The sequence below is a fragment of the Nerophis lumbriciformis genome, linkage group LG21, assembly GCF_033978685.3.
Source record: "Nerophis lumbriciformis linkage group LG21, RoL_Nlum_v2.1, whole genome shotgun sequence".
In the NCBI taxonomy this organism is placed as follows: Eukaryota; Metazoa; Chordata; class Actinopteri; order Syngnathiformes; family Syngnathidae; genus Nerophis; species Nerophis lumbriciformis.
Window position 1 is genome coordinate 43,455,955 of NC_084568.2, and position 21,375 is coordinate 43,477,329.

The following is a 21,375-nucleotide window of genomic DNA, read 5'->3' on the forward strand; positions in this document are numbered from 1 at the left end:
ACAGTATGTGTGCCAGCAAGGTACGAAGAGAAAGTGTGCAGGGTAATTAGGTTTTACAAATGTGAAACCACATGACCTTTTCTCCAGGGGGTCCTGGGAGACCAGCAGGACCAGGTTGTCCATCGTTACCCTGAACAGAGAAAAAAATAACAAATAAGCATATTACATGTTTGAGTAAGTACTTAATAATATTAGTAAAAATCATCATTTACAGCTGAGCCCATCATTCCAGCAGGACCAGGGTGGCCTGGAGGTCCAGAATGACCCTGGAAAGAAAGAATCATTATTGAAATATAACTTACAACATACGCACATATTCATGTAATGAACATGTCTCTGCTGTCCTGTAAATACAAACCTATTAATGTACGGAATATGTGTGTATACGTCCTGTATATACAAACATATTAATGCACTGAATATGTGTTTACATCCTGTATATACAAACAATGTACTGAATATGTCTTTACATTCTGTAAATACAAACATATTAACATACTGAATATGTGTGTTTACGCTCTGTAAATACAAATATATTAATGTATTAAATGTGTGTGTTTACATCCTGTAAATACAAACATATCAATGCACTGAATATGTATGTTTATGTCCTGTAAATGCAAACATATTAATGTATTGAATATGTGTGTTTACATCCTGTAAATACAAACATATTAATGTATTGAATGTGTGTTTACATCCTGTAAATACAAACATATTAATGTATTGAATGTGTGTTTATATCCTCTAAATACAAACATATTAACATACTGAATATGTGTGTGTACGTCCTGTAAATACAAACATATTAACGCACTGAATATGTGTGTTTATGTCCTGTAAATACAGACGTATTAATGTATTGAATATGTGTGTTTACGTCCTGTAAATACCTTTTCTCCTTTATCACCTGGGGCTCCAGGAGTTCCACGGTCGCCTTTGAGTCCCTGTGAGAATTGTATAAATGATACATTTTATTTACCTGTAAAAAAATAAAATGCTAAAAATTATAATTTGGTGGTTTAATTTTAGAATAAATATATCAATCAATAGATATTTAGGATAAAAAAATGTTTAAATGTATTTTTTTTTTTCTGAAGATACTTTTAAAAACTAGTAAGACATTAAAATGAGTATGCCTAATAACCCTGAGCCAGAAGCCATTAATTATATTGATGAATAAAGCATTAATGAGCCAACTTGCCTTTCCTCCGTCAGTTCCAGGAGGCCCTTGCGGTCCAGGTAGTCCCGGCGGGCCCTGTAAGAAGCACAGCAGACCATAAGTCTCTGTCCTGGGACTCAATAAGTCCTAATTGCTCACTACTGCCCCAAGAGGAGGCCTGGCTAATGAGCTCCAGCATCCGCCATGCCAACTGTGATTGATGAGAACAAATTAGCCGCTTGGTTTAAAGGCTAATAATGTGCACACACACACACTTAAGGTAATAACGCACACACACGCACACACACACACACACACACACACACACACACACACACACACACACACACACACACACACACACACACACACACACACACACACACACACACACACACACACACACACACACACACACACACACACACACACTTAAGAGCCCTTAATTGACTTGACATTAGATGACATGGGATGTTACAACAATGTAGAATATAAATGACTTTGTCCTACTTGGTAGCCGTCTTGACCATTTTTCCCAGGAGCCCCCTGGTGTCCTTTATCACCTGGGAGTCCCGGGATTCCAGGTGGTCCAGGTGGACCTGCCGGGCAGTCTGAACAGATGTCCTACAAATATGCCAGAGTCATTTACTTAAAGATATGAAAGGAAGAAATTGTTTTTAAACACGAGGCTGTGCTTACTTTCAGTTTTAAGTCAGAAAGGTCCACTGCTTTTCCCTGAGATAAAAGATAGAGAATACATCAACTAATTATATTACAGAGGAAATGAAAACAGATTAAAAATATGAACTGTGTGCTTCAAATAGTAAAAAGAAAGTTTAATGGAGCATAAACAGTTCTGGTGTCCCAATCTGATATTGATATTGGAAAAATATCAGAAAAAAAGTATCAGATTATATGTGCTTGCATGTAAAATGTGTGATATCATGTGTGATGCAAGCAGTCCTGTGGCGTGTTTAGTTGTGTGTGATACCAGCAGTCCTGCAGCATGTTTACTTGTGTGTGATATCATGTGCGATACAAGCAGTTGTGCAGCGTGTTTACTTGTGTGTGATATCATGTGCGATACAAGCAGTCCTGCGGCATGTTTACTTGTGTGTGATATTATGTGCGATACAAGCAGTCCTGCAGCATGTTTACTTGTGTGTGATATCATGTGCGATACAAGCAGTCGTGCAGCGTGTTGACTTGTGTGTGATATCATGTGCGATACAAGGAGTCCTGCGGCATGTTGACTTGTGTGCGATATCATGTGCGATACAAGGAGTCCTGCAGCATGTTTACTTGTATGTGATATCATGAGCGATACTAGAAGTCATGCAGCGTGTTTACATGTGTGATGATATGTGCGATACAGGCAGTCCTGCTGCGTGTTTACATGTGTGTGTGATATCATGTGCGATACAAGCAGCCCTACTTGTGCAAAGCTGGACAGCTAGTTAACATCTAAATGTTCTCAAATAAACACAAAAGTTCTTATATTTTAGTCAAGTCATTTACAAATGGTAAACATGCTAAGCTACAGGCTACCAGGAGATAGCAGCTACACAACAGCTAAGCACACAACAGCACACCAGCTAGACATATGTAATAACCATTGAACAATAAAACAACACGTGTCAATATAAACAATTCAAAGTCTCCAAGACAGAAGTGTATTCGAAAATATGCAGTAACAAACGTGTCCGCATCATTCAACTTACTGTGCCATGAGCTTAACCTCATGAATTATTATTGTGATTACCACTCCACTTCAATTTAAATACTGCATAGCGAAAATTCATTCCAAACAGTTAATAATAAACAGGTTGGTGTTTTTCATACCTACCAATGTTATCTGATTCATTTCACTTCAAAAAATATTTTCATACATTCCACAAGATTAAATGATACAACATCATTATTGCATCGCAAGTAAAAAAAAATAAAAAATTCACAGACATCCCTAATATGCAGTAATAACTGGATGATTCCTTGTTGGATAAATTGTGGTGGTCTACTACTTTGTTATTAAATAACTACTTACAGGCTCTCCAGCTGATCCTTTCTCCCCGGGCCTTCCAGGCAGACCCTGTTTGAAAGAAATCATAATTATTATAATAACAAGAGACAACATCAAAGCAGTTTTTCCCATTTGTTTCAGACTTAAACTGTCAAATAAAACTTTTAAGTGTGCAAGCTATGTTATAAGTAACATTTTAAGCATACATTAATTGAGTACGGGTAGAAGGAAACTAAATAGAACTAAAATACAAATATAAAAGGTTGTAGGAATTAATAGTGAGGGTGCTGACAAAGATGGATTCACATCCAAGTTATTATTCATTACGATTCTGATTCAATTAAAATGTTCAAGAATCGAATAAAAAAAAACAAAAAACTTTTATTTAGACCATACCGCGTTTACTTGCTATTCGTATAAGTCACACGGCCGCCAAATAAGAACTTTTGCAAACCGCAACCTCTTTAGAAATGTTTTTTCTATCTTTCTAATATGAAATGTGTTGAGAGAATTGCTTTGAAATGGAGAGTGGGTTCTGAATGGAATGGTCACCCCAAGAGTCAAATTGAATAGCGAGTCACAACTTCATGGAGTCGTGTATTTTATTTATCTTGTAATAGTCCAGGGTGTACCCCGCCTTCCGCCCGATTGTAGCTGAGATAGGCTCCAGTGCCCCCCGCGACCCCGAAGGGAATAAGCGATAGAAAATGGATGGATAGTATCATATTCAGACATGTTAGCACTCTGAGGAAAAAGAGGAAATCTGAGAAAAAAAAGAAGAACATTTCTATCAGCACAAAGTTCTGCCACGCAAACCCCAAAAGAACATTTTGAAAATCAGGACAACATTTCCTGTAATTGTATTCCTACACGATATTTGACCTTGAGATTTATTCCCAGCACCAACTTCGTTTAGCTGTTTTTGTGACTCTTACATGTCTGATGTACCACATAATCTTTTGTAAATATTTACTAACATCGTTATCATTGAAAATGTCAAATTCTATAACATGCATGCAAAGAACTCAGTAAAAGTTTTCACTACACCATCGGTACCGTGAAGACACTTCCAAGACGTGTAATCTTTGAAGACGGAGATTCTGGGGCGTCATGCTGTGTGATATTTGAATGATTTATTCATGTTTTGTATCAAAAATAGCTTACCTAGGATTAAGAGGGAACAGGAATATAAACATGAGCAAGGGGTAGGTTAAAAAAACTTACAAAATCAGAGTATTATCGCAACATTTTCAACCACTTTCACTTTTCTCTCTGCAATGAATGACACACGAGGGCGCCATTGACTCCCATCACATACATTTTTTTTTGGCAAAGCACTTACTGTAATTTAAATCTGTGTCTGCGGCCTAATAAAAAAGTAGACTTTTAAATGATCAGTATTGTGATTTGATGTAAATAAAGTAGTAAAAAAAAAGATGCTGAGCACATTGTTCAGGTTTCTGTACGGTTTCAAAATAAATACTGTTTATTTAAGTAACTTTTGTTTTGTATGTAATCTTTTAAATGACTTTGTGATTCAAATACAGATTACAAAAAAGAAAACCATGGTAACTGTGACAGCGAGCACGATCATAACTGCCATAAAACAAGTTGACGGATGTGACGTAGCTTCACGCATGCGTAGACCCATCCTGTAGTGACGGACAACTCTCTTCTGTAGCCACGCCCCCTCATTTAATATACTAGCAGTTAGGGCTGGGCGATATGGACTAAAAAGTATATCAGGGTATATTTTTACTTAAACTCCATATTCGATATATATCTGGATATATGTTACGGTGAAAGTATACATATAAAGATATTCATTTTTGAGCGAGATTCAGTGAAATTGAAATGAATGACAAGTGTACTGTAAACACTTTTATTAACCAGTTAGTCAAGATGGGTATTAACACTTATTAACCAGTTAGTCAAGATTGGTATTAACAGCACATAAAATAAATTGTTTAAGTAGCACAGAATTACATAACACAAATAAAACAGAAAAATATTCTTTCTACGTAAAATAAATAACATAGCTGTGCAAATAATGTATCAAACTCAGATAAAAAATATGTTTTTAATTCCCAGTGGAGGATGTAATGGACTGTCACACATGTACGGTCCTGCTCAGCACTAAGTAAGTGACTTGACTTCTTTGTGCGACTATGATCTTCCTCACTTCAACATACGTTTTTGCCAGCATTTCTCCTGCCAAATATGTCCAGCTTGGCAACTGGAGAGCAGTTTTGATTTGTGCTTACAAGTCAAATTAATGTTTTATCATACATTTGTCCAAATGTGGCCAACATTGTGGGTTTCCTGGACGTGGTCTCCATCACTAAAAGAAACATCTAAAGAATAGAATCCCTCTGCCATCTTCCACTAGTTTTTTTAATACATAAATGGCCCGCTTGAATATTCCCTCTTCTCGTCTACGACTCTCTCCTCGTCATTTGGGATGTCTGTTGTGATTTCACTTTCTGGTTTCATGACCCGCCCTATCTTGCCTCTGATTGGCCTGTCCCGAATGCTTTGCCCTAATCTTAACCAATGGCGACTCATCATAGTAAACAACCAACTAATCATGAATGTTCTTATAGTGCAAGCAGGTCTTGGAAAGAAGAAGGGGAGGGGTTTAGTAGAGGGAGACCAAGGAACACAACTAAGCGGTGTTTGGTCATTTTAACATGAAATAAATTATATCGATATTACGATATTTTCTTAATTCATATCTTGTTTAAAAATATATCTTACAAACTGGATATATCGCCGAGCCCTACTGCCAGTGTTGTTTACATCTGTCATGTCACAAATATACCTGCTAATAAATACACCAGAACCACAACAGCATTGGGATTGTAATGTTGCAAATATTATTAGCATCAAAGTAGAAAGTTGTGGCTCAGAGAGCGAACGCAGGCAACAACAAGTAAGCTAGCTAGATGATGCTAACTAGCGAGGGTGTCCCCGTTCAGCAAAGCAGTGTGCATACCTGCCAACTTTTGAAATCAGAAAAACCTAGTAGCCAGGGTCCAGGGGCCGCAGGCCCCGGTAGGTCCAGGACAAAGTCCTGGTGGGGGGTTCAGGTTCGCCCCCCGACGCAAAATGATTGATTGCATTCAGACAGGTTAAAATGTTGCTAAAACCATCACTTTTCTATCAGTCACAGTGACTTTTCAAAACAAAAGTATTACAGCAAAAATCATATGGGTTGATTGACATGTTTATTCTGTAAGCTAACTTCAATAGTTTGAAATTATTTTGACAGTTAATGCCAGTTATCCTGTCAACCTTTCACAAGACTTCAATTTGTTAATTGAAAGTATAAACACTTTTTACAGTAAACAAATGGTAAAACAGTACTAAACAATTCCATTAAAAAAAAAATTGGTGTCATTATTAACTTTCTGTCCAAGCTTGTATAATCTACTGCCTTGTTCAATTGTAAAAAAAATATTCTGTGCCTAAAATTCACATTTCTATCACAATTATCATACTGTAAACATGGTAAGCTAACTTCATTAAAATTAATAGTCCTGTCAATAGCATGGAATTACAATTCAAATGTAGTTTTTTTGTAAGCCTTTCAAAAGAATTCAAAATATGAAAAATTCATGAAAATTAATTGAAGCCATCAGACACTTGAAAAGTGGCACATCACATCTCTAATGTAATCATTTGAACTTTTCAACAGAAGTAGCACTGCAAAAATATTAAGGACATACTTCTGTATTTTGGTAGTTATGCTGTCAACATTTAACAAGATTTCTTCAACTTGGACTTGAAAGCATAAATAGTATAAACACTTTTAACAGTATAACAGTACTAAACAATTCCAATAGATAACATTGGTGTCATTACCTTTTTGTGGCTAAAATCCAAATTTAGCAGCGGCATTAGACTTGTGTTTTTTTGTCCCAACGTGGTCTTTTACATCGCTAATTCCTCCGTGTCCGATCGAAAAATCTTGTCTGCACAAGGTGCAATTCGCGTAGTTTTCACCCTTTTTGGAACGGATAATTATTCCTGGATAGGCTTTTGAAAATTCTTCACAGAATGACTGCAGTTTTCTTTTCGGTTTAAGACTCGTTTGCGATTTTTCTCCGGCTGATTCCATGATCGTTCGCTCGTTTGGAAACAATGGCAACAGGTGCCTCGTGCTTGGCAGCGGTGCTATAAATAGCCTCGCGCATGGCATTCGGAATGGCTCGACAGGAAGTTACGGGAAGCAGTGTCGATTGTGATTTTTGTTACGCGATTTCGTGAATAAAACTTAAAAAAAAAATATTTTTTTTAATTAATGAAAAAACGTATTTTTTTATCACTGCAACCGTAACCCGGAATAGGTTGATGAAAACCGTACTAATTACGGGAAAACCGGAGTAGTTGGCAGGGATGAGTGTGGCGTTTTAGGTAAGAGGAAAAACGAGTACCTGCGGATGAGATGAGCGTTCAACACATTTTCTTTGGATCCTATTATGGTGGCTTTACATAATTTACTCACAGTACTTTTGTTATTGTTAGAGAGTTCCACTCTGACGGGTGTTCACTCTACACATTTACCATGTTTGTTGTTGTGCTCACAAGACAATTAGCTCCATCTTTTGACACTCTCCTTTGAATCCTGACCTTACACGTTATGTTTCATTAAAAAAACCACAGAAGTGATATTTTGAAGGAAAAATTGTGTTTAAGAAGGTGGAATTCCACGTTTTTGCAAACATTGCACATGCCTGCATATTCTGACTCTTTCCTATGTTGCAGGATCTATGGTTATCATCACACTTTCTCTACGACACCGAAACACACAAGAAAGCCAAAGAAAACTCTCCAGACTTTAGTCCACACAGAAGACTCACATTATGTCCTGCAGGGCCTTGAGGACCAGCAACACCAGGCAGACCCCTCAAGCCCTGGAAAGCGCCAAGAAACATGCGTTAAGAACCGTATAGGAAAGAAAACTATGATCATTTTAAGTGATTCTTACAGGAGTTCCAGGATCTCCATTATTTCCAGGAGACCCCTGCAAAAAGACAAAGATGGTGGTTTAGAAATATGATATAAATGTAACAATGTACAATCTGCTGTAGTGGAGCTGGTTACATACTTGAGATCCCACTTTGCCTTCACCTGGGGAGCCCCTGTCCCCTTGTGGCCCTGGCTCCCCTACTGATCCTGGCGGGCCCTAAGAGACAGATATAAATTGCAATTTTAGCAACCAACATGCATTGCATATGAAATATGGAATGATTTGGAATTGTCCATCATTACCTTTGTTCCGGGGGGTCCTTCATTTCCCCGAGGTCCTGGTTCACCCTTCATGTAACAAACAATAGCAATTAAAGGTCTCGCAGCACTCAGCTGAATCATTAAGTGCTGAAAAGTGTGCTCATGAATTCATTCTTTATGCACATAAACATCAAAAGTGTGCACAAATGTATGCTTTATGTACATAAACGTTAAGTGCACAAGTTCATTCTTTTTTGGACAAAAACTAAAGTGTGCAAAAGTTCATTCTTTATGCACATTAACATCAAAAGTGTGCACAAGTTAATTCTTTATGTACATAAAGATCATTAAGTGTGCATGCGCTCATGCCTTATGAACACAAACATCAAGTGTGCACAATTTAATTCTTTATGCACAGGAATGCATCTGTAAACGGTGTAATGATAAACCGCAGTAAAATTCCAGACGGTTAGTAAAATCGTTTTCATTTTTAATTACCGAAAAACCACCATTTACTAATAAAAACTTTTAGGCAACACTGCTCACTTGCTGGAAAGGAAGTCGCAGCAGCGCATGCGTACTAGCGGAAACATGGCGACAACTACACAACCTTGCTTTGTTACACTTGCTTAACTAGCATAGAGTCTCGGCGTAGGTTTGAGACTGTACTGCTGTTATTAGATGGAGACAGGTGTGGACAATATTGGAGACAAACACATTTATCCCACACAAAAAGTATAGGAGAAAAAAAAAAAGTGATGTTGCTTTAATTTTCTCAATACGTCCTTCACTTAGTTGCTGTGACTGAGTTAGCATGCAGCAGGCAGAGTGAAGGGAACGAACTTGTGTATGAAGTCTTGACGTTTGTTTATTGGGATTTTCACTCTTCCTTTAACTGCTAACTCTGTCAGTGTTCAAATAACATCAATACTAGCTAAAATGTTTCAGTCTACTCATGGAATTGAACGCAAACTGTGAAGTGTCAACATGCTGAGTTGTCAGTGAGGCACAACGATTGTGTGTTAGAAGTGAGAGGTATCACTCAAGTTTATTTTTGTTGGCCATACTGTTGGACTAAAGTACATGGTTGTTGTTGAAGAACAAAGCTTTTTTATTTGACTTCATCTTTATTAGCCAAACTGCATGGTGTTTTATAATGATATTAAATAGTAAACCATGTTTTTTTTATATTACTGGTGTTTTTTGTTTTAATTCTACAAAGTCATTTGAAAACCATTCATGTGACATAGCTTTTGTTAATATTTTATGGTGTATAGTTAATTCCTATATGACATATCTGCTCAAACTCTTAATGGATGTGTCCCGATACAGCATCTACATACATTTAGGACACGTCAATGTACACAGAATGTACGGAACTTTAAAAAAATAAAAAATAAACTTCTATCAAAATGTAAAAATAAAGATAAAGGCATCATGAAATGAGACAAAATCTGACACGTTGATATTATTAATGAACAAAAACACAAGTATTTGTCTTTAAATATGTGGATAACATTCATCTTTAGCCTGTACATTAGATGTTACAAATGACATGAAGGCATCACGTTCCCACCCCAACACTGTTTTACCTAATATAAAAAATAATTGTGAAATAATCTTTATTATTTTGGCCATCATCATGCAGCCCTATGCAGAAGACTAGATCTCATATATGAACACTATCTTTATCTATATGGACAATGGACAAAAAGTGCATCTTATGGCCATCAGGTGCCATCTTGCAAAAATCTTACATGGATTAAATTCTTTAAGATGTCAATAAACTTATCAATCAATCAATCAATCAAACAAACATTTGTTTATCTCTTATGTCCAGAAGGTGCTATCTTGCACAATTTTCACATTTATTTTGATTAATTGATGTTATTATTTTGTTTCTGCTATATTACTTTGTTTATAATGCTTGTGTTGCAAATGCACATTCAACTTCTACTTGAGGTCCATGAAACTGTGTTCTTATCGACAATGTTTCTCCTACAAAGGAAATAATTTTGAATGTGTTTGTGTTTTTAAATAAAACTTGATTAAAAGATTTCAGTATATGTACTTTTTGAAAATTTTGAGCACATTCAAAAATACAGCGGTAATAATAACCGTGATATTTTCAATCACAATAACTGTGATAAGAAATGTTCATATCGTGACATCCCTATGCACATAAACATCAAAAGTGTGCACAACTTTAAGCTTTATGCATGTAAACACCAAAAAAGGGTCACAAGTTCATGCTTTATGCACATAAAAATCAAAAGTGTGCACAAGTTCATTCATTTTGTTGCATATAAACGTCAGTGAGGCCTCAGGGCTATCGCTCTCGGCATTTGTGTAAAAAAAACATCAACAACAAAAGAACTGCTGTGAAGCCATTGTGCTATTTTATGTGATATTTCTTAACAACACTCTTCCTGCCTCATCAGCAGCTCTGAGGTGAAGAAAGATGGTGGAACATGTTGCACACAATGTGCCGACTCAGGCTTGTTGTGTTCTACTTGTGTTGCCAGACATAAAATGTGTGTTTAAAAGCACAACATGTGGCAGAACTCCTAGTTTAATTGCCCTGAGGTGGACTGATAAATGTCAATGATATACATTATGCATGCAGTACATTAACATGATTTTTGTTTTCAACTTTAACCATTTTCACCTTTTAATTTTTTTTTTACTAAACCATTTTATTTAACATCACATTTGTTGACTAGTTAGCTTTCATAAACATTATGCAGATAAACTGAAACAAAGTATCATAACGGTTCTTACTGATAGGCCATCTTTTCCCTTCCCTGTGGGTCCAGGAGGTCCAATCAAACCAGGTTCTCCAGGTGAACCTCGTTGACCTGCTTGTCCTGGTTTGCCTGGTTCTCCCTATTTAAAAAACAAACATTAAACAGAAACAAAGACTTATTTATATCTATGACGTATGCGTATTGTAAAAGTAGTGTTTTTTCACGAGTGCTGCTATTTTAGTAGGGTTGCTCTAATAATGAACTTCTGCCAGGACCTAATAATAAAAAAAGTTATGAATCCAGACGGTGATTTGGATCAGTTCCGAAATGTAATTACTTGTTCTTTATCACATTTCTGACATTTCATGTCATTCAAACATGGTCACCATTTTTTGAGCCATCAAAAGTGGAATGAAAGAAAGTGAACATTCTTGCCAGTCACCTACTATCGTTGTCTCTGTGGGTGTAGGTGGGGCCGCTTGTACTCACGTAGAGAAATGTAAACGTCGAGTAACGTAGTACAAATGATCGGAATGAGTAATGACTTGTTTCTTATCCCATTTCTGACATTTCCTGAAAGTTTGATGAAAATCCATCAGTAACTTTTTAGTTATGTTGCCAACTGACTAACGATTGCATAACTTCCTGTTAGAGGCAATAATATTGATTATAAACATTAACAAAAATATAATACACAAAGACAAAAAGTGTGAAACAAATCTGCATAATTATCTCCAAATTCTACACACTTTGTGAAAAGATATTTAATAAATGAACACTTTGTGATAGCCTACATCTGTGTTTATTACTTTGCAGTAATAAACACAAACCTCTCAAACTTCATTTTTTTAATTATACAATTACAAATGAATTGGTGAAAAGTCCACTATGGTGGACAACATGCAATAGATTGAACACTGTCACGCTGATCATCAGGACTGCCTTCAAAAGCCTGCTCTACCTGCTATCGGGTGCCAGAACATAATTTTCTGTTCCCTGTTACAGTAAGCTGTCTTGTATCTGGCTTTCCTTGTGCATTCTCGAGTTCAGTGTCCTCCTGCTTCCATGCACATTTGTCCACTCTCTTTAGTCACACTCCATTTCCTTCATTTAAGTATTATGGGTTGTTATTATATATATGGTATATATATATATAATAAATCATAGAGCAACTACGCCCTCTTGTGGTCTGTGCCGTTAACTCCCTCTGTACACACAACAAACACTATAAAATATGATTTCATGATCTTCACCGTGTTTTAGTATCTCTACATATTCTAAAACTGGTAAATGCATTAACAAAAAATTAAGCCTCCTGCCTTCAAAAAAGTTTTTTGTCAAAACACCAATCCACAAAATATTGCTACATTCAAATAAAAACTATATTTATGATCTATTAGCAAAGTAACTTATCTGTAGCCACAAAGTTACTTTTACTTCTTTTAAAAAAGAACAAAGTCGCAGCAATACTAACTAAACATGGCGTCCAAATATGTCCAATAGACTTATGGCAGTTTCATTCAGTCAATACTCAATTGTATCATTTATATTACTCCTTAGTTGTTGTTTGATACTTGAATGCAGTACCTGCAAGGATCGTCTAGAATAGAAGGAATCAACAAACATTCTTGGTTTTTCTGCATTTAGAACAGCTGACCAATGGGTGAGAGAGTACCCAGTGGAGTGACCTTTGATATTAAAACTTCTGCATAATTTTAAAAAACAGCTTTTGAATGTGTCCACTGGAGCATTTCATGTATTTTACAATACAGTCAGCGGGCTTATTTGCTCTCACCGCCCACAAAAGCTTTACACAATGTGAAACAGATTATTTTTCCCACAAACATATAAAAAAGTGTTGAAACAACCTTGTCTCCTCTCTCTCCTGCAACACCAGGGGGCCCAATGATGCCTGGTATTCCCTAAAAGAACAAACCTGTTAATCATCATAGTAAACTCATGTTCATTAATCATCATTATTATAAACATTATTATATCTAATGGTCTGTGTAGACCTACCGCATGGCCTGGTAGTCCTCGGAGCCCCTGAGGACCAGCTACACCTGGAGGGCCCTAAAGGGGAAACACATTTATCAGTCACTGCATTGCAGGACATCTGCTGACATGAAGCAAGTGTAGACACTCACTGGGTCTCCAACATGTCCTGTCCCTCCTTGAGGTCCTGTGTCACCTGTAGGACCCTGGAAGAAGGGTGCAAAAACATTTACTAAGATCCTAGTACCACACGCTAATCTATAAAATAGCATGTACTATTAGTGGGCGTGTTGCGTGTGATCTACTAAGACTGATTGAAAAGTAGTGCAGAGCACCTGCCTTAAATGAGAATATTGCGTGTACTATACGTGGCATCACCATAGAGACACTCATTGACTGCACATTCATGTGATCATGCCCCTACCTGTGGCGTTTATGTTTTCAAACATGAAGGAGACATTGACCACTTTTTATGGGCATTTTAGACGCAGTGCAAAGTGCATCGACATCTGAATCCACTTTTTTTCCAGTACCAAAGATGCGCTCATGGGACACTGACAAGACGCAAAAAAACGCATACTTTGAGAAGTTTTCATATAGGAAATACTAGGGCTGTGAATCTTTGGGTGTCCCACGATTCAATTCAATATCGATTCTTGGGTCACGATTCGATTCAAAATTGATTTTTTTTTTCCAATTCAACACGATTCTCTATTAAAAAACGATTTTTTTTCCTGATTCAAAAGGATTGTCTATTCATTCAATACATAGGATTTCAGCAGGATCTACCCCAGTCTGCTGACATGCAAGCAGAGTAAAAAGCTTTTATAATTGTAAAGGACAATGTCTTATCAACTGATTGCAATAATGTAAATTTGTTTTAACTATTAAATGAACCAAAAATATGACTTATTTTATCTTTGTGAAAATATTGGACACAGTGTGTTGTCAAGCTTATGAGATGCGATGCAAGTGTAAGCCACTGTGACACAATTGTTCTTTTTTATAAATGTCTAATGATAAATGTCAATGAGGGATTTTTAATCACTGCTATGTTGAAATTGTAACTAATATTGATACTGTTGTTGATCATTTTCATTTTTGTTTCACTACTTTTGGTTTGTTCTGTGCCGTGTTTGTGTCTCCTCTCAATTGCTCTGTTTATTGCAGTTCTGAGTGTTGCTGGGTTGCTGTGTATTGTATTGTTGGATTGATTAATTTAAAAAAATAATAAAAAAAATAAAAAAAAATACATAAAAATAAATAAAAAAATAGATTTTTTTAAAATGAGAATCGATTCTGAATCGCACAACGTGAGAATCGCGATTCAAATTTTTCCCACACCCCTAGGATATACACTATATTGCCAAAAGTATTTGGCCACCCATCCAAATGATGAGAATCAGGTGTCCTAAGCACTTAGGCATGGAGACTGTTTCTACAAACATTTGTGAAAGAATGGGCCGCTCTCAGTGATTTCCAGCGTGGAACTGTCATAGGATGCCACCTGTGCAGCAAATCCAGTCGTGAAATTTCCTCACTCCTAAATATTCCAAAGTCAACTTTATCATAAGAAAAGTGAAGAGTTTGGGAACAACAGCAACTCAGCCACCAAGTGGTAGGCCACGTAAACTGACAGAGGGGGGTCAGCGGATGCTGGTGTGCATAGTGCAAAGATTTTCTGCATAGTCAGTTGCTACAGAGCTCCAAACTTCATGTGATCTTCCAATTAGCCCACCTACAGTACGCAGAAAGCTTCATGGAATGGGTTTCCATGGCCGAGCAGCTGCATCTAAGCCATACATCACAAAGTCCAATGCAAAGCGTGGGATGCAGTGTTGTAAAGCACGTCGCCACTGGACTCTAGAGCAGTGGAGACGCCTTCTCTGGACTGATGAATCACACTTTTCCATCTGGCAATCTGATGGACCAGTCTGGGTTTGGAGGTTGCCAGGAGAACGCTACATTTCGGACTGCATTGTGCCGAGTGTGAAATTTGGTGGAGGAGGAATTATGGTGTGGGGTTGTTTTTCAAGAGTTTGGCTTGGCCTCTTAGTTCTAGTGAAATGAACTTTGAATGCTCCAGGATACCAAAACATTTTGGACAATTCCATGGGATGGCACTTCAAGTTCATATGTGAGTAAAGGTAGGTGGCCAAATACTTTTGGCAATATAGTGTATGTTAACAATAAATAGTATGAATGAAAAATTTAACGGCATTAAAAAAAACATGGCAGCAGACACCAAATCAATTGAATTCCTGTTTCTTTACTTCCAAAGTTTTCTAAAATCATTGAAAACTGATTCAACAACAGATTGGACAAATTCATAATCAAAAGTGTAACCAATATGAATACAGAGCCAACATTTCAACATCGATGCAATTCATCAAAATAACCAACCAATGTGCTGCAGCAGTATTTATGGATCCAGCTAAAGCATCAGACACAATTAATCATAATATCTTAATTTACAAAATTAGAACAATATGGCATCAGAGGGTTGGTCTTAAACTGGACAAGAAGCCAGACAATACGTGAAGCTAAGTGAAACTAGATCAACAGAGCTACAAATATCTTGTGGTGTACCCCAGTGATCAATACTGACACCAAAATCTTCATATACGACATTTGTAAAGTCACCCAAGACTTAAAGTTAGTATTAGTTGCCGACACAACTGTGTTGAGGAGAGCAACAGTTGTAGCCAAAACTGTCAGGTATGAAAATAAACACACAGGACTGGCTAGAAGAATAACACATTACATAATTCCCTGAAGACCTGATGAACCTCTCTGGATTCCAACTGTGTTCTGTTCAAGAGAGAACACACACACAAGCTAATACAAATAACAGGAGGAATGAGTACATTAAAGAGATGGTTTGACAAAAACAGACTCTTTGAATCTCAGTAAAAGTAGAATAATGTTATTTGGTAACAGTAGAAGAAAAAGTCATACAGATACAAATAGATGGAGTGGGAATTGAAAGAATGAGCTAAATCTTGTTTTGGGTGTACCGTAATAATAGAAGATAAAATGAACTGGAAATATCATGTAAAAAATATACAACACAAGGTGGCAAGAAATATTTCTATAATGAATAAAGCAAAATATGTTCTGGACCAAAATTCACTTCAAATTGTCTACTGCTCAATAGTGTTACGTATCTGAGTTATTGTGCAGAAATATGGGAAATAACTACACTTCATTCATTAGCGCTGGTACAAAAAAAGATCAGTTATAATAATACATAATGTTGGATATAGAGAACATACACACACTTTATTTATTGAATCAAAATACTGAAATGTAATGATTTGGTGCATTTGCAAACATCTAAAATGATGTCCAAAGCAAACTATAACTTGCTAGCCAAGAATATACAACAATTCTTCTCGACAAAAAGAGGAGAAATATAACTTTAGAGAAAAATCTAACTTAAAACATTTGTATGCACGTACAACACTTAAAACATTTAGCATCTCAGTATGTGGAATCAAAATATGGAATGGATTGAGTAAATAAATCAATGTGCTAATATGATCCAGTTTAAGAGACTGTTCAAACTAAAAGTGTTGACAAAGTATAAAGAAGAAAAATGATGACAAACGTCATCAATTTATTGAAAATGAAATCTCATCAAGCGAATCATAACTGATTTAACTACTTATGAGAAGAACTGATGTAGTTAAAACACATTGATGTAAATTGAGTACAAACTGAGAATAGGAAGTATGTGTTAGTAATTGTTATGTAGTGAAAAAGGGGGGATTAGAAAATATGTAAAATATGTGATGTATCATATTGATACTGTATACATGATCAAAATACATTTCAACCAACCAATTTTATTTAGCCCCTTACGTCACCCATCATGCGGCTATAAAATTATAAAATGATGTTGCTAAAAAATTAACATCAAATACTTTTTATTTCTGACAGACCATGCCAATATGTTGACACACAGACGTACGACGTCTGTCCATCGTCTATCTTTGCAGCGTGAGCACCGACTGTACGTCAGTTTGCACATACTCTTCAGAGGTGCTCCATAAAACACTTAAGTGCTGACAGAACGTTGGTGAGTGTTGATAAATCACCTTGTGTATTTGCATCTTCTCCCAGTATTGTGGATGTTTTGATGAATAGCATTTATTCGGCATATTCATGAAGACAGACGCAAAATGGATTGTGCTCCTTATTCTGCTCAATTAACAGATTTAACACATTTAATAGATCAGCTTTGTGTGTGCTATCAAGTTTGCAGGTGTTTTATTGCATGCAAACATTAAGTAAATCAGTCCTTGAGTCATAGAAAAGTAAGACTGATTGCTGCAAGTGTTGTTTTCATGTGCTCTAGAAAGTCCCTAGCGACTTACCGCTGCTCCAGGTGGACCCTTGAAGCCTTGTTCGCCAGGTAATCCTCGAGGGCCCTTCATAGGGAGAATATTAATAAGCACATGTTGGAATTGATGTATTCACTCGTAAAGTGGGGACAATTTCTGTACCATTTCTCCGTCCATAGATATTATTTTTGGAATGTTATAGTGTTAGATAAAATATATAAAGACTTCAAATAAATAATACTTAGATATATTTATTTACTTTATTAACTACCCATACAATTACACACATAAGAAGCCTTTCAAAACTGAAAGGATATTTCTTGTATCTCTACTGACATCTAGTGGACTTTCCTGCCTACTGCAGGGTGTGCTTTGCTCACATTTAAGAAAAAATAAAGAGAATGTTTAAAAAAAAAAAATAATGAAATTGAAAATAAATCCCACCATTTCTCCAGCATGTCCTTGTTCTCCTTTCTCTCCCTTTTCTCCTGGTTTTCCCTACGAGTGAGAACATATTTAGTATATCTGAGTTTTACTAAAAAAATGTATACAGTGTAGGGAGGGGTGTCCAAACGTTTTCAACTGAGGGCTGCACACTGAAAAAAGGAGGCCATTTTCATATTTTTCACTTTCAAAATCAAAACAATAGATTTTTAAAGAAAAAAACAGCCTGCATGTCAGCTTTGTGTTTTTAGCGTCTACATTTCAACTTTTTTAGTAATAGTATTTAAATGTGAGATGTACTTTGGACACCCTATAAGGACATCAAATCCAACTGATACATATTTTTTTATGCTTGCATTTTTTCCAAAGAAAAAGAGTCAACTTACAGGTTCTCCCGGCTCAGGGATTACACTTGCTACCTATAAAAACAAAATACAAAAATATGCCAAATAAAACGTTCCCTCTTATTATCAGTGCTTACAGTAACTATATTCATTGTATTATACAAAAATATATTTACATCTCCAGCAATACCAGGTGGCCCCCTGGCTCCTATTTCACCCTGAAGGCAGCAGATGATGAATTGATTTTAATGAGTTACACAAAAATATTATAATTATTGGAATATATTAGAAGTATCAGTGTGCAATTAGATCCAGATTTGTCATACTTTACCTTGTCACCCTTTTCACCTTTTGGCCCAAATGGTCCCTCCTGTCCTCTTTCACCCTAAAACAGTAAATCATTTAAATAAATCAATAAATTCTATGAAGACATGTGGACATTTGTGATTATGTGTTGGTAATACGTACCGGAGTCCCCCTCTCTCCTCTTGCTCCGTCAACACCTGATTGACCAGGAGCACCAGCCTCTCCCTATTAAATATAATCAATTCCTCAACTCGGCAAAAACAGAAAAGAAAAGAAAAGTCATCTTCTGTCCACTCACTCGCTCCCCAGGAGGTCCTCTTGGTCCAGGAGGCCCATCATCACCCTGAGGGGATACATCATATGAAAACACTTCAAAAAGTTACAATGTTGTGTTTAAGATAGAGATGTACCTTTGGTCCAGGCTTGCCAGGAAAACCATCTGTTGCACGCTCTCCTCTAGGACCCTTCAGAGACATCACACTTACAGTTAGATGTTCCAGGTGAACCGTCAGTAATTTAGCACCACATTTAATATTCTTGTAGCACTTCAATTACAATGTCTTCCCTTTGGAATGAATGGGAATGATCTGTTCCAGTGTCAAACTGCATGTATTTGTGACGCTCGGGTCGCATGACGGCGATTAGTGGCTTGTTCCTAAGATGCAGAAGATGGAGGAGGCAACGTGCAGGTAAAAATATTTAATGATGCTCAAAACAAACAAAGATGAGTGCCGCTGGGAAGGAACCGAAGCATAGGGAGGGCTATTCAAAAACGAAACTAAAACTGACAGGTGCGAAATGCTGGAGTACAGCAAACCTCACGGCAGGAGGAATTAGCATTCACATGAATAATATCCATTCCAAACAAAGAATGGTGGCTCACACTCAACTTAAATAGAAGCAAAAACAGGTGAGGGGGAATGCTCTGGGCAAGATGTGTGAAGCGCTCAACAAAACACAACAGGAAGTGCCACCAAAAGAAAGGCACAGGACCAATACAAAACACAAGAGACCACCAACAAAAAAATTATCTGTACAGAAGACAATGTTTCATGTATTTCAACATTCTTGACTATCATACAAGTGTAAAAATAAGTGAATTATCATTAGAAGTGGCCTAGCAAATAAAGAAATATAGAGTGGTACTTCAACACAAGCTGTCTCTTTGATGTGCTAGCACAAATCTGAGGTACGAGCTTTCACACTGCTAGTTGAGATCCCCCCTAAAACTCTGGTCTTACTTGCTAGAATTAGCTTGTAGCTGGAGATGTTTTCCAAGCAGGGTTGAGATGAAGTGGATGCTATTCAGTGAATTGTCAGCTACATGTATGGCTGACAGGGCATATCATGTGCAGCACCTCAGATGATACCAAATAGGCAGGTTAAAACCCAGAACGGCTCGGTGTACCCCAAAATGTAGCCAAATGCCTCATCATCTAATTAGTAACGGGCATGAATGGATGAAGGAGATTCCCACTATCCTTTCCAGAGAAAGCACAACCAAGAGAAGAGGCTGGGCAGAATCAGTCAGCATTCACTTCTGCAGAATGCTGTTGTTGGCCTAGAGTCTGTTTGTTATGAAAAAAAAAAAAATCTGTCTTTCAGCCGTCACATTTTTTAAATTATAACCCACCCTGCCTTCTGTACCTCCCACACTAACACTTGAGTCTCCCACCTAAACCTCCTCCTCGGTCAAAACAACATGTAAACACTGTCCCAATGAGGTCCACTTAAAATCTACGGACAGGGTGACGGTGAGGACTACTTCGCGGGGACAAGTTACCTCCTTCTCGGAGAAGAAGAAGAAGAATGGGCCTCAAGGATGAAGAAGGAAACGTTCACAGGCGAGTCAAGCTGTCGTTAGCGTTGTCATGACGGAGCGTGTAGCTAGCTAACTTGGCCAAGCAATTGCTAGTCTGCACCATACTGAAGCAGGAGGACGGCTTTTGTGCCAGCAATAATGTGGACATTTATCCACGAAAATATAGAGAAGCTGCTGATGGTGTGTTTGACGAGATACAGTACAAGTTCACTCTCCAAGGTAAAGGCTGTACATTATAGCATTACTTAATAAAACTACTGTACTTGTTTGTACTACATACTATTGTGTTGTTTGTGTAAAGGCATGAAGGCAGGTTACATGTTAGCTGGTTGCATTTAAAAGTGTTTAAGTTAGGAGCTCGGTCATGGAAGCGATTGAGCTCTACTGTATCATAAAGAAACAAGTATAGAAAAAGCGTATGCATCATAATATGCTCTCCTTTCATGTTGAGTCAAGCATGATATGTTACAAGCCAAATAACAAGCTAAACACACACACTAACAGTTCGTAGCTCGCTAAAGTCAATGCCTATTTGCTTACATTTCAGTTTTCAAATGTTGTTTTTATCTTCATTACCCGTCTTCTCATATTGGCTTGAACAAGTTCCATGATTCTAAAGACTTAATAGTGAGGCGTGTCTACTTGCACTTTCAGGGGACATGAGGAATAAAAAAATGTTTCAGTGTTGGATACTCGTATTAAAAAATGCAAAAGCATCAAATCATAAGGACACATGCATTTGGACTTGTGCTTGCACACACTTTTGTGTTACATTCATTTTTTACCAGTGGGCCATTTGTGATGTCACAGATTGACGGAAGTATTTATGTATTCTAGTATATTCTGTCTAACAGCCTAATCTCCTTCTGCTTCCATTCCTTATATTTTTATGCCCTCACGCCTGATCTATGAAATTAGTATTTCCATTTTTATTTATACACATTTTACACAGGACTG

The 21,375-nt window shown here is 37.0% G+C and overlaps 1 protein-coding gene across 1 annotated transcript in view; it reads right to left on the reverse strand.

Annotated features, from left to right (window-relative positions):
* The window catches only part of col22a1 (collagen, type XXII, alpha 1), an 88,899-nt gene that overhangs the window by 17,278 nt on the left and 50,246 nt on the right, over nucleotides 1–21,375 (reverse strand). Inside the window, 23 exon segments of the mRNA XM_072915632.1 lie at nucleotides 77–130; nucleotides 213–266; nucleotides 894–947; nucleotides 1,205–1,258; nucleotides 1,673–1,786; nucleotides 1,862–1,897; nucleotides 3,207–3,251; nucleotides 8,045–8,098; nucleotides 8,173–8,208; nucleotides 8,293–8,370; nucleotides 8,457–8,501; nucleotides 11,196–11,300; nucleotides 13,030–13,083; nucleotides 13,181–13,234; nucleotides 13,309–13,362; nucleotides 17,536–17,589; nucleotides 17,947–18,000; nucleotides 18,333–18,365; nucleotides 18,467–18,508; nucleotides 18,622–18,675; nucleotides 18,759–18,821; nucleotides 18,895–18,939; nucleotides 19,007–19,060. Coding sequence (XP_072771733.1) covers nucleotides 77–130; nucleotides 213–266; nucleotides 894–947; nucleotides 1,205–1,258; nucleotides 1,673–1,786; nucleotides 1,862–1,897; nucleotides 3,207–3,251; nucleotides 8,045–8,098; nucleotides 8,173–8,208; nucleotides 8,293–8,370; nucleotides 8,457–8,501; nucleotides 11,196–11,300; nucleotides 13,030–13,083; nucleotides 13,181–13,234; nucleotides 13,309–13,362; nucleotides 17,536–17,589; nucleotides 17,947–18,000; nucleotides 18,333–18,365; nucleotides 18,467–18,508; nucleotides 18,622–18,675; nucleotides 18,759–18,821; nucleotides 18,895–18,939; nucleotides 19,007–19,060 — 1,290 coding nt within the window.